This window comes from Varanus komodoensis, unplaced genomic scaffold, assembly GCF_004798865.1.
Source record: "Varanus komodoensis strain SLA01 unplaced genomic scaffold, ASM479886v1 scaffold10, whole genome shotgun sequence".
NCBI lineage: Eukaryota > Metazoa > Chordata > Lepidosauria > Squamata > Varanidae > Varanus > Varanus komodoensis.
In genome coordinates this window covers 1610033-1624880 of record NW_025335269.1, presented here as the reverse complement: position 1 = coordinate 1624880, position 14848 = coordinate 1610033, and the positions used below count along the sequence as shown (strand labels likewise).

Genomic DNA, 14848 nt, shown 5'->3' with positions numbered 1-14848 from the left:
GGCTCCTCTTTCATCTAATTCCTCAAACCACCTCCTTTCGCATCCATGGCAGTGCTCTCCTTCACCTCCCCACCTTACTAACTAGAGATATCGTCAAGTCTTGTGCCTCCAAAACCTCCCTTTTGAGTGCCATCCACCCCTCCTCAACTATCTTGCCTTCCAGTAACCTATCCCAGGAGACTTTCCCCAGTCTGGCCTTCAGTTGGCCCTCTTGAAGTCCCAGCTTCTAGTGCTCGACCTGCTGCATGACCCCATTCCCCTGATCTCAAAGGAAAGGATGGAGTGATCACTCACATCCAGAGCTCCCCTAATCTGTACTCCATCTATCAGCTCCTTCCTGTTGGTCAAGACCAAGTCAAGGATGTCCCGTCCCCCCCCCGGTCACCTCTCGGACCCTCTGTGTGAAAAACCTTCCCTCTATAGCTTCTAGGAAGTGATGTGACCTGGCTGTAATTACTGTGTCTCTCCCCCAAGATATCCTTAGAATCTGGTCTGTCAGGACATCATCTAGGGTCTCAGTTTGACCTGGAGGGCGATAACATACCCCCATTGTCAGGTCTCTTTCCCTGTCAAAACCCCTAAGTTTCACCCAGACTGCCTCTACTGAATCCCCATCTGTGCTGCATTCTATCTCACTGCATCCTATCCCTTCCCTGATGTATAAAGCCACGCCCCCACCCCTCTTTCACTTCCTGTCCTTTCTAAAAAGGTGATACCCCTCGATGTTTACATTCCAGTCTTGCCTTTCATCCCACCTAGTTTCTGTGATCCCCACCAGGTCATATCCTTCTAATCCCAGGAGAGCTTCAAGCTCTTCCTGCTTATTACCTATGCTCATAGCATTAGTGTACATGCACCTCAACTCCTTCCCACCACTTCCTTTCTTTGGAGTCCCCAGCCTCCTCCTTCCTCTCATCCTCCCTGATACCTGGCCTCTCTTTGTAGGAGTCCTGTCAGTACCTGCAGTACCTCTAAAACCCTGCTCCCAGATCCTCTCCCCACACTTGTCCAGTGCAGACATGTTTCTGGGGGGCCTAAACCACCCCCCCAGCTCAGTTTAAAGTCTTCCGGATGAAGCTCGCTAGAGCATCTCCAAAGGACCTTTTCCCCATCCTCGTGAGGTGCAACCCATCCCTTGCTTGAAGTCCAGTGGCAAGAAACCGGGTGCTGTGGTCGAGGAACCCAAAGAGTTCCTTCTGGTACCACACCCTAAGCCAGTCGTTCACCTCAGCGACCCTCCTGTCCCTGCCTGGCCCAAATCCCCAGACCAGTAAGATCAATGAGAAGGCCACTTGGGCCTTTAGCCCCCTGAGTTTCTTCCCCAAGGCCTCAAAGTCCCCTGGTGATCCTTCCCAGTGGTGGTGGGCGGCCATGCCCTGGCCCTCACCTCTCCTGCAGTGGCCCCCTTGCCACTTGTGGTCCCAGGCTGGGGGTCCTGCTGGTCCCCCGAGGCCTCATCAGCCCCAGCCTCCCCAAGCATAGAAAACCTGTTTCCCAGTTCCAGATCGGTGCCATGAGGAGGAGGAGGAGGAGGAGGAGGCCGTGCTGGCCTCCTCCTTCTCTGGGTGACATGCCTCCATGTCTCCCTGGCTATTCCTCCCAGCGCCCCTCCCTCAACCCTCTGTCGGCAGGGCGGCTGCTCCTGGGGGGCCTGAAGAGCTGTCTCGGTCCTCAGACACCTCACCTCTTCCTCTAGCAGGGTCACCAGCTTGCACCAAGGGCAAGTGTATCCCTGCCTCTCCTGGGGGAGAAGGGCGAACATGTCGCAGCTGTTAACATGTTGCATCATCTTAAAAAGAATATCATATTTGAGCTGGTGCAAATCCTGTCTTGAAGGCATCAGTCATTACTTGGAATTAGTCTTACTTCTGAAATTACTGGAAAAAGTTAATGATGCAAGGCAATTAAAAAAAAATTCCCTCCAGGCCTTTTTGGAAAAGAAAAAGGACAGGCTGGATAGCAGAGTTAAGTACAGCGTAAAAAACAGCATAGGCTAAAAATTTTACATTTTAAGGAGCATTCTTCAACAAAATGTTGAAAGAATACTTACATGCTGAAAATGTCTCAATGTTTCTTCAGAAAGTTATATTTCTACTGTATCAGTGTATATGCTCTTGAGCCCCCTCAGATACAGAATTTGGGAAAGGTGTTTTGGCAATGCACGAATGCTTATGTGCTTTGGTTAAAAGAATGGAAATAGTTATCACCCAAAGCACCATGTAACAGTAATGATTATGGTGGCTCCACCATAATTATATAGTATACATATCAGAAATACAGGAGGATGAGCTTAGTAGCCCCATCGAGACCATGTGGATTAATATAAATGCAGCAAGGAATAAAAGGAATACAGAGGTTGGAGTCTATTATCAACAACTCAGTAAAGGATGAAACTTCTGAAAAGCAAACTGCCAGTGTTTCAGGTAGTATGGAGGACTTTATTTGCTGGGGGATAAATTCTGCCAAACATGGCCCCTCCAAAAGATTTTTGACATGTATTCTGACATCTTCTTCCAACAGAAAGTTGAGAAAGGAACAAGAGGAACAGCTATCCTTGCCTTGATTCTAACCAACAGGAAACACTTAGTGGACAAAGTGGCAGCTACACAGACTCTCATCTCTTGTAGTAAATAGGCAGTTTTCAGCCAGGTGTGGCAGCAGAGAGCATCAGCACGGACCACAGACCACTGTCTGGGAGTCGAAATCAACATGGTGTCTCATCATTGCTAACTGTTGCTTTGATAGCTGCATGGCTTCATTGATAAAATTCTTGCCAGGTCCCTCTGTTGATCTGGTGGGAATGATGCCAGGAATTTCATCTTCTGCCATAGGAAGAATTGACCGAAGCTCATCATTGCTTCATAATTTAATATACGCAGCCCGAGGCCAACGGCAGAATAAATTTGGCAAGACAGCATGTCAATACAAAAATCCTCGCGGTCTCTCAGGATGGAGTGTACTTGAGATTGGCAACCCTGGAGTTTGGTCAAGGGTGATGGAGAAGGAATGGTATATCCTGTTCCCTCACATGCTTTCCAGTTGGTGTGATGTTGGATGTGGTTGATATGGCCTCTTGAAGTGTTGGTACAAACAGTAGGGCTACTGGAACTGCATCCTCAGTACGTATGACATCATAGCGTCCTTATCAGATGCCATGCTTTGCTGGAGATGTTGCCATATGTACAATCTACTCAGAAAAGTGTAGATTCACCTGGCCATCAGGGACCTTGGGTTGAGATGATGTTGTCTGGAGATGTCAAAGTGGTTTCTTTGGTATCAATGGTCGATACCAAGTCTGAATCATATGGCACATTAGAGGATGAAGAACATGCCAGTGAATCATGTTGTGAAGGAGGATTGGTCTCAGCAGCCCGAGAAGTAGATGAAGCACAGATAGATAGAAGGCATAGATAGATGCCTTCTCTGTGGTCTTTGGACCAGTGAATAATGGTACCGTGACATATAGTCCTGGCCATACTCAGGAGCATAATAAGGGTATGGAGGGAGAGGCATCATCCAGTATCGGTGTGGCTCAGAGCTAGGGATGTCCGGTTGGGGAGCATGTATAGAGTGTCAGTGTCAGCATCTGGGGCAAGGGTGGCTGACTAGCAGGGTAACAGCACCACGACCAAGGCAGACAGGGCGAGACAAGTCCAATGCACAGTCCAAGGTCAAGCCAAAAGTCAATACACAAACCAAGTCCGTAGAGATGGGTAGTGTAGTCCAGGGTGAGCCAAAGGTCGGAGAACCGAGGAAGACCAATCAGGAAGGGAAGAGGTGCAGGCAGGACAGAGGAATACAAGCAGGGTGCAGGCAGAACGCTGGAGCAGATGTTCCAGGTCTAACAGACCAGGAAGGGCTTCGCCAACAAGAGGAGACTTTTGTTGCCAAGGCAGCTTCTGAGGGGAAGAGCTGGTTCTTATATAGTTCTTCCCCAGGGCTATATAAGCTTTCCAACTCATGGAGCCCTGGAAGCTGTAGTGGACAGAGGATAGAATCCTGCAACTACTAGAGCTGCTCCGCCGGCCCTTGGCCAGCAGAGGGAGCCCTGAAGCTGCCTTGGGTCCTGACTGTTGAGTCGAAGCAGGTAAAGTGTCAGCTGTTGGTAGACCAAAGGGATATGGTGTCGGTGGTTGCTGAACCTGTGGTCCTTTAGCCATACTTGACGGGGCTCATATGGTTGACTTGGAGAATGTTCAGAACCAGGTAGGTGAATCCCCTATTTCTCTTTCCAAGATCGAAGTCGGGAGCAGTGGCCACATGTGAGGAATCTTAATTATGGTCTTGGAAAAAGGAGTATTGATAGCTGGCACTCAGGACTTCCCATCGGTATGGATGGAACTGTCGGTACTGATATCAGCTCAGTCAAGTGGGAGGAATGGTGTTCCAAGTGGAAGCACTGTTCCTTCTTCTCTGGCTTATCCTTATCAGAGTGCTTCTCTTTGCAAACCATTTTCATCTCAACATGTTTTGTTTTCTCCTTCCATTTTTTAGGAGCTTGAGACATATCAGCAGCTATTGCTGTCGATCTTGAGGTTTTTTTTTGGCTCCTTCAGTTGATTTGGGGGTGTGATCTGAGGCATCTCCCTGAGGAGTAGAAGGTCTGGTTGATTTTCCTGCCGAGACTTTCCTCATTGCCACCAGTACTCTGTCCCAGAGCTCTTTTTTCAGTCGGCTATCCAATTTTTGCATGCCTGCTTTATAAAAGCTTAGCAATGGGCACATTTGTCTACTCAATGGCCTTTGCCAAGGCAGAGTAGACATAGTGAGTGGGTATCCATGGAAGGCATTTTTGCCCCACACTCAGTGTACTTTCTAAAAGTAGCTCACTGCGCCATCAAGAAGAGGAAAAGATCAAAGGCAGTCAAGGATGTCAGGCAAGATTTGGATTTTGTGAGGGGATAGTTTCGAAGGGAAAGCGGGAAGGAGGAAAGTAGAAATTGGATAAAGGGGCCTAGAGGATAGAGAGTTTAAGTAGAAAGACTTGCAAGGAAAAATTCAAAGAGTTATTGAGAAGAAGTATTTGTGAGTAAAAGGAACAGCAAGAGAAGCCTGAGGCACAGCCAACGGCAGTCAAAAGTAGACTGGTGAGAGAGCCCATTTATAGTGGGGAGAAGGAAGGGTGATTGATTAATCAAAATGATTAATGCTGAGGCCAAAATGATTAATGCTGAGAGAATCTTCCCAAATATAGGCACTGTGCAGGAGCAGCACTCATGCGTGGTGCACAGAGACCACAACAAAGAAAGGACAGGATCTCTTCTTGGTCATCCCAGAGTGCAGGACATGGAATAATGGGCTCAAGTTCTGGCTGAACATGAGGAAGAGCAGGACAACAATGGAACAAATTGCCTAGGGTGGCTGTGGGTTCTCCCACACTAAAGGCACTGAAGATGCAGCTGGACAGTCATCTGAGAGGAATGGTTTAACCTGTCATCCTGTGTTGAGCACAGGGTTGGACCCAATGGCTTTCTGGTTCCTTCTAACTCAACTATTCTATGATTCTATGAATTACACTTATAGATGTAGTTCACTGTCATTTAAGCATAGTGTCACTTTAGAGAAGCTGTCTTAACTATGGCCTAGTTCTCACTCAGGTGCTAAACCTGTATAGACTGCATGTAGAGACTCATATGACTGCAAACTCCTCTGTGCAGACAATCTCTTCTCCCTGACATGACAGCTTTCTGTATAATGGGAATCTGTGCCTGAAGAAGCACCCATCATGTATGTGCTCAACTGCACACTGAAGCAGCACAGCCCAGAAACAGGTTTTATCACTTTAGGGTACAATCTTATTGCCATTAGACACTGTCTTGATAGCCATAGGGAAAGTCAGAGCCCTAGCTCCCAGTCAGCATATCCTCCCTCCACTCTTGCAGCTGGATCTTCCCATGCTGGCCATGGCACACAGCCTCCCCCTCCTAAAGAAGCACAAAACCACTTATACACAGTGGGTGGAAACAGCACCTAGACAATTCTCACTTTCCTTTTCTTTTCACTCTCAACTGGATCCCCATAATCCCCCGTTCAGAATGTTACGGACAGTTACATTTTTAACCTAAACAACTGCAGTGCTGTTATTTGAAATACAAGTTTCATAAAATTCAGGAAAGTTTTATTAATTTTTTTAGATTAGATACTGATGAGAGATTAGCCTTGGAGGACTACATTATTAGCACTAAGATATATTCACATATTCTATCATTATTTTACAAAGCTGGGAAAGGAACTAAAAGCATGAATTTTGAATAATCATTCCTTCACTTTTTGGTTTAACAGATGAATATGGGTACATTCAAGATGCAGTATAAACAATGTGAGAACACTGCAGGTCCTATTATTAGAGTGTCATTGTCTGGGGACAGAAAGAACATCCAATGGCATGTGGAATTTCAGTGTCATTTAACCTGTTAAATGATGTTAACATTTCAGTCAAGTGGTCACTGTTGTTTTCCTTTGCATATTAATTGTTTAAGATATGATTTTGCTAGAAGGCAAATTGTTTTCTGTGGAGATCACAGTGCTATATAAGTTCCATCATCATTTTTCAATGTTTATTCAATAACCACAGGGGCCTGATAATCATAATAGATTTGGTAATCAAGTTACCAGATTTCATCAAACATTCCTTAGCAAATAAACAACTTGGTGTTAGGGAAATGAATCTACAAAAGTGTTTTGGAAACAGTTCATTAAAGAATTACTCAAAGGTAACTCTGCCCACTGAGATAATTGTTTATCTGATGGATGAAGAAAATGAATCAAGCAATAAAATTTTCTCAGACAGAAAACTACTCTGAAATTTTGAACACTAGCTAACAAGTTTCAAGACAAAAATGCTGATATAAGTGCAGCCTATTTCAGAACTAATGCATCCTCATAAAGAAAAGTAACTTGCAGTAACTTTAAGCCACAGCCATACCTGTAGGCATGCACTCATGTGAAAATATCACACACACTAAATTGCACTGAGGCCGTGACAACATGCAACTTAGTAATGTGCAATATCCCCACCAGAGCAAGCAGAATGGGAGCTTCAGGGAAGAAGGGTCTGGTGCATTCAGGAAGAGAAGAACATGCCACTTAGGGGGAAGACAATGGTTCAGGCAAAAGGTGTGCATGCAACTGAAAGATACATAAATTCAATGATCTCTGCTTCAGTTGTGTAGAAAACAAGACAGGTTAGGTGCTTCCCGGTTAGCTTTAAGAAAAACACTATCAAGGCTACTTCATTTATACAAGGAAGCAACTAAGATGAGTGGCTATCACTAGAACAATCACAGTTAAGGGTTTATGCCTGAATACTTTAATCAACAGCCAGTAACCTGTCTGGTGCTCCATCAATTCATTCCAAACTCTCAGTATTTTGTACTAGTACACCTCATTTCAGTTCTCGTTCTATCTCCCCCACCCCATCCCACCCTCTCTCTCTAGTATTACGCAGCAGATACATGAGTCTTGAACTTTCTAGAGATGGTTAGCAAATCTGGACACAAATTTAGCTTCTTTTGGGTCCTCCAACATAAGGCAATGTCTTCAGTACCCTTGCTTGAATAGTAAGGAGACTATGGTGCCTATTTCAAAAGCCTACTCATAATCTTATTTACAAAACAAACACACTCAGTCTTTCTTCTGGCATTAAGCAAGCAATTTTCTCATATTCCACTAGCCCATAGAGTGAATAAGATGAACTGGGATGAGTAGGCAAGCTTTTCATTGCCTGAGGCACATGCAGAGACATGCTGGTCCTACAGTCTTGCATGCTTCCTATTTTATATCAACATGCATGAAAGTATTTCATCTCTATGACCCAGATGAACATATCACTGAAACCCTGCCATTCAGGCAACCAACCTCTGGTCTAGCCATGAAAGGAACCATTTTATATTTTAATTTGCCTGAATACAAACAAATAAGTATAAATGCACAATAGCTAGAGATGAGGCCTTTCTCTCACACACACACGCTTCCAATTTGCTTGAATTTCAGATTGTTCTCATGTGTTAGGACTGAACCTACAAATCTTTCTGACTCAGGTAGTTAAAAATATTGCAAACATGGAAGCAATATTTCAGATTTCAGAAAATAGCCCAACGAAACTCTAATACAATTGTTAACTCTGAGTTAGCCTCTGCACTGCAGTTTGCAATTTTATTCCATAAGGAGCACTAGAACGATTAATTCCCTAAAGTCAGCAAAAGATGACTGTTTGAAAAACTGCTATTATGTCAGCACAAGCAGATCAACACTTGATCTATTGCCTTATAGATCTGGAAACTGAAGATCAATACTCATACATAAAATTTATTTATTTATTTATTGAAAGCTTTTGTATGCCATCCTTTATATAATAATAAAGAAAAGTACTAAAAATATTGTGCTGGATCCACACTTAAGCAAAACTGCTGAAATCCATGAAATTTAAGTGAGTCAATCAGACTTAAGTTAGTTATGATTAACCTACATTCCAAAGATTTCAATAGATCCACTCTGTAGACACTGCCATTAGCTTTTGACTAATTGTATTTATCAGCACTAAATAAACTGGTCATTAGATTATAAAAGGAATATTTTAGATACGCCTTAACACAGCAAGCAGACATATATTCTTTCATTCACCTGGTAGTATTGTTCACAAATTATTTTCCCCTGTTCAGAGTAGAAAAGGACATGCTTCAACATGAAATACTACTTGGAATTAATTTGTTAGATTTACAAGACATTATCTCTCTAAACAGAAATAGCTCAGAGAGCACTGGCTGTTGGGTACCACAGAAATAAAGTGTTCCAAGACAGAAGTTTGTAAAGTAAAATTATAGATTGGTGAACAGATGCTAAATAAAACACTGAATGGGGAGAGAAGGCAAGTATTTGGAATATAAATGGATTTCCAGCAGTAGACAAGATCTTATGCAAACATTTATTAGTTTAAAATATTAAACTTATATTTTAATAAGTTTTAATATCATGCCTTATATCTTTTTATTGCAGCCAGTGTGGATCAATAATTTTATCTATGTTATTTTTTATTGTATTATCTATGTGAGCTGTCCTGAGGCTTTTGCGACAGGACGGCATATAAATACTTTAAATAAATAAATAAATAGTTACAATTGACTTGAGTAAAAAGTGAGAGCTGGATGTTTCGGAAGAATGATCTTTTTTAAAAAGATGTTTTGGAGTTGATGAAAACTAAGCATATAAGGGTATGGCATGCAGGCAAAGAAATGAAGGAATCAACTAATTATTAAGGAAGTTGGTTAGGTAACTCAAGGGAGCTGATATTACAGTTTCTCCCCTTTTATTTTAAGTTTATTTTATATTGTAAGGCTTGGGGGCAGAGAGCTTATTTCCTCCCTCCATGATTATATGAACAAGTCTAAAGTGCTCTATACCTACCAAGCTCTTGGAAAAGTATGGACTATAAATCCCAAATATGTTTGCCAAGTTTTTTAGGATATCTTTCAAAGTAACTGACAGTCTCATTTAATTCCACTCTTTCTCTCTGATACATATTACTATCCTAATACAGTGATACCTTGGTTCACAAACTTAATCTTTTACAGGACTCTGGTCGTGACTCAAATTGGTTGTGAGCCACGTCAAATTTCCCCATAAGGATCAGTGTAAATAAGGTTAATCTGTTCTATAACTTTTTTTTTTTTTAATCACAAAAATTTGAAGCAAAGTGGCAAACAAAGATCGCAGCCATCTCCCCCACCACCCTGAGCACGAACTCCACCATCTCCCCCCACCAGCATGACCGCGATCACGCCCGTCATCCCTGCACAAGCGCGACTGCGATCGCGGCCATAGACGGGCATAATCATGGGGGGGAGACGGGCACGATCGTGATCACGGACATGCTGGGGGCGAGACAGGTGCGCTCGGGGAGGAGACGGGCACGATCATGGGAGTGCTGTGGGGAGATGGGTGTGATTGTGGGTGCACTGGGGTGGAGACAGGTGCAATCGTGGGCACGCTGGGGGAGACTGGCGCAATCGTGGCACACTGGGGGGAAGATGGGGTGCGCTCACGATCGTTACCCGATGCAATGTTCGCGACCTGCGGCAAAATCTTTATAAAATTTCTGTTCTGCCCTGATTTGGTCATGAACTGAGGAATTCATGAGCCAAGGTACCACCGTACATGATTACTCCTTTGCTTTTCCTTCCTAATATTCTGAATCCTCCCTCCTCTTCTCTTTTGTTTTAATCCTCCATTTAACAGATATCCACTATATCGGTATTATACAAGATACTTTGCATGGCAAACATCAAGCCCCTCACAATCTACTACTGCAGATTACAAGACACTGATCCACTTATTCAGGAATTTCAGCAAAGCTTTGGATCACTGAAATATGTGCAGTTGTAAGCAGCACACAAGCAAAGTTAAGAAAAAATCCTTAGTGGTGGTAGGGCTTAAAATGTTTTTTCCCCTCCTCCAAAAGTCAAACAGTCCAAGACCTCTGGGGGACTGATACCTTCTACCCTCGCATAGTTAAGTGTTGTATGTCCAGATCCTCCACACTAGGGTGGTCCAACTTTTTGTACCTCGAGGGCCACATGAAGACTTCAACATGGAACTTGAGGGGTGCACAATGAATTACATTTCCATATTATAAATTAAAGTGTTTGCAATATATTCATTTAATTTAATATATACAATATATTTAATTTAATTGATTTTAGGACCAAATGAGAAAGAACGCTTTGTGGGTCTGTGAACTCTGCAGAGATCACTGGCTGCTCCTTCTCCGACCACAGCCCCAAGCACAATGACCACTCTTCTGGGGTAGCCACCCTTTTCTTCCCTGTTTCCCCCACCCACCTACCCTCCCAGGTGAATCCCCTCACTGCCTATTTTCTTCTTGGAATTGGTTCACTGAGCCTCTTGTACTTGAACTGATGACCTTTCTCCAGCACGTTCTGCTTGCTCCTGAGCACCTCTGCACTCATAAGCTGGAGTGGCGTGGGACATGCTGGTATGATCTTTCAAGGTCATCAGCTCAACCACTCTCTTCCTGAGCCTCAGAAAGAGAGAAGGATGGGCTGACGGCCTCAGCAGAGTTCACCATAATCATGACTGGGGATCCAGACTGGGCAGGGAGGGGGGGCAATGGGGAGCTCTGAGAGGCAAGAGAGCCGCAGAGCAAGACCTCAGGGGCCATGTGCAACGTGCGGGCTGCATGTTGGACCACCCCATTCTACATTGACTGACTTGGGGTTTCTTCAGCCTGGAAAACTTCTGAAAATTAAAGGCCTATCTGCAGGTGCTAAAGGGGCTTTGTTTTATCTCTGGCATTAAAATGCATTAACAGAACACGACTCTTCAGAAACCATACAAAAATCTTCATATTTTCTATAAGGTTTCCATGACTAGAAAGAAATAAATAGCGTACCTTATGGCCTCCTCCACTGACTGGCCAACTATATTTGAAGAAGGGGCTGGCTGTGACAAAGGGGTCAAGTTGATCACCCACTTTACTGGCTTATAGTATTCATCACTGGAACTTAAAAGGTAGAACAATGTGGTCAGAAAAATCACCTAAAAGACAGGCAAAAAGAAAATAGATTCACATTGTTGCTTTTAAACAAAAAACAGAGTATTGTGCAAAAACAGTGCAAATCTGCTTTGAGTCATTAATATACAATTGAGAATGGAATACAGTGATATTTAGCTTAGTAGATACAATCCAAATCCTGTTTATAAGACATTAAAATACTAATTGAGAAACTGTTTCCAAAATCTTTTTTGGGAAAAGCCTTTTGGCTGGTATAAAATGAAATCAGTCAATCAATCTGAAATGTATCCTTGCTCTTCCCATAAGTCTTCCCTGCTTTAAATGGGACTCTTGGGCATAGCTAGCCCCACAAGTCAGAAAGGCAAGAGTACCCTGGGTATCAGGGCTGGTAAAGGGCCCATCACAGGGTCACTGTTCACATGTTGCATGGAGGCAATGTGAGGGCTTTTAGTTTGTGCATTCTCCCTCTTATTTATATCTGTTTCTTTTCCACATGATGATTTTCAGCATGTCTCATTAGATAAAAATTTATCAAGTCCAGAATCCATAAGATGAGTAGGTTAAACTACTGACAACAACATAAATTCCTGCATAAATCTGATACATCCATCACTTTTATGTGCTGCTTCCATTACCTCTAATTTTGAATTTCAGTGAATGAATTTTAACGTAACAACATTTCTACAAAAAGCTACCATTAGGAAATATATGTGATTGTATAGCCATGCCTCTCTTAGTTAGTGGCAAGTGGTAAGTTTACACATTTTAAAAAATAAGAATGGATCAAAAAATGCAGAAATTGGGAGGCAGCATCCTTGGCAGGAAAATGGCTATTGTAAGTTTTTTGTGGTACAAGTCATAGGTTTCCAAGACAAATTTTGGCTAACAGAAAGATATAAAAACATAGGAATATAAAAAAATAGCAGAGAAATATAAAACCATAGGAATATATATATATATATATATATATATATATAACAAGTTTTAGCACACTTAGACAAATGTGGGTGGAAAATTTAAGGTTACTTGCCCCATCTTTAAAATCTTACAAAAGGAATGTCACCAAGTTGCTTTATCTAGCCAAGAGGGTTCCAAAACTTTTTCTTACTCTTTTATGAATCTTTGCTATCCAAGGAAATATTAGTCAGATGATATACTGAAGATGCTCTGCAGAAACATCAGTATAAAGGAACACTTTTTAAAACTGTGGCACAATTTCTTTGCTCTCACAATTGGTATTAATGGGGTGTGAGTGAATGATGCATTTGCAGAAGTTCCTGCTCTTGCAAATAGATACCTATTTTTAATTTTTATTTTTAAGGCAAGCACAGAGCAGTAATCAGAGTTAATACTTTGCTTACTGCAACGGCCCTAGACTATAAGATAGATTTCAGTACATGCATTTTACACACACATGGGGGGAGGGGGTGTTTTGATTTACATTTCACATTTCTAATTAAAAAAGAAATACTTATACTATACAATTTATTTATTTAACAGTTATATCCCACAATGTTTCTTTTAAGGAGCTCAGGCAGCTTACACAATTTTCCTCCTCCTCCTCTCAATCTTGCCGTCACCAGTCAGGCAGGTTAGGCTGAGAAACAGTAACTGGCCCAAAGTTATCCAATAGGTTTCTGACCAAATGAAACTAAAACCCAGATCTCCCAGATTCCAGTCCAACACTCTAACCACTACACTATACTGCCTTTCAACAGAGACTTAAAAGGACCCATTGTCACTAGTCTGTATTTTGTAATATAGGCAAAAAGGTACACAATCTGTCTAAAGGTCTATTATTTTTAAATTGTCCAACCCAATGGGCAGATGTTTTATTCATTCTTTTAAAAGTCCTTTTTCAACTAATGGAACTAACAGTGGTGGGAAGCCCTTATTTTTTAGCAAAGCATTTGAAATGAATTTTTTTCTTTTTAATTCATACAGCAAAACCTACGATGAATCTAGGCTCTCAGGCAAGGTCAGTCCTTGTGTCTTTTTATTTTTAAACCCTCAAAATATATCCAAGCAGGTACCCTTGACATAAGCCAGCTCTCTATCTGAGAACTAGGTAATCACAAGCCTTGGGGCTCTATTCCAGTCATTAGATTGCTCACAAGTATAGCAGCTGTCATAACACAAAGCTGAAATGTAAAGAAATCACCTCTAACATTGTTAAGTAACATATACATAATATACTACACACACACACACACACACACACACACACACACTGTTCTACTCCTGCCAATAAAAGCTTTTATTTAAAATCACATACTAAAATGTGCTTAAAAGGTCTTCATGTGAATATACTTTAGGAAATAAACAAGAATGACTAAAACTACTTCATTAGCATCACAAAAACAAAATATTTTGAATTAAAATTCTTTAGAATATCTTAATATTATGGCTAAAGCTATGAATTAGTACTTTCTAAACATTTCTACCATAGTTGTGCGTGAATTGAAATGGAAAATCATTATGAGATGCATAAATAACCTTTGTGCATGGAAAATTCAGCTAACTAGCATGGTGCCAAAAATGTAATTTACTGAGTAAACCGATGAGGATTTACTCTTATGAATGTAGGAAGAATCAACTTTGCTATAACGTTTCTCCTCACAAAAATACGTACTTATACTCTACAAAGAAAATCCTGTCATAGACAGATATTAAAGAAGGCTGCTAGTAAATATGCACATATTGGCAGAACACAGTAAATATGTCATTAATACCTTATAAACATATGACTATGACAAAAAGTTCTATCATCTCAAGTGAGAGAAATTGGAGGTATAGAACTCTTTGTCTTCCCACCCCTAACCATTTTATACACTGGGTGTCATTAGCTTAAGATTTGGAATCTCCAGTTTAATGTGCTACTTGGTCTTAGCATTTCCAGAATTATATCAATAAACTGCATAAATACCATGCATGCATTCATATTTTCAGGGGCCTTTTAGACATTAACAAAACAATCTAGGTGGAGCTTCTCCCATAGCTTCTTCCTACCTCACTACAGTAATGTTTACTGGGCAAGACACATGCATATAGGCCCCTCCCACTCAGTCATTGCTCAAATGGAAGAATTACTGGTTGAGAAGGATTTATGCAGTTCACCCTGTCTCTGTAGTTTTAGCTACCAAACACTACTGCAGTGGCATAGATAGGACTCAGAAGAATACAGTTTGTGCACAAATGTGCCAGTGAAAATGCAGGTCCCACTTTCCTTTAGATAGACAGATTACTAAACAGCTGCATTTCTTGAAGTTACTTAAAATTCCTTTGCTGCAATTTATCCCTTTCCCAAAGCAAGATATC

The 14848-nt window shown here is 41.8% G+C and overlaps 1 protein-coding gene across 5 annotated transcripts in view; it reads right to left on the bottom strand.

The window, feature by feature from the left end:
• TMEM245 (transmembrane protein 245) overlaps positions 1-14848 on the bottom strand; it is an 86525-nt gene that overhangs the window by 17893 nt on the left and 53784 nt on the right. For all 5 annotated transcript variants that reach the window (XM_044452376.1, XM_044452382.1, XM_044452388.1 and 2 more), the window contains one exon: positions 11408-11553. In XM_044452376.1, the coding sequence (XP_044308311.1) occupies positions 11408-11553 (146 nt within the window). The remainder of the gene's footprint in view (positions 1-11407; positions 11554-14848) is intronic.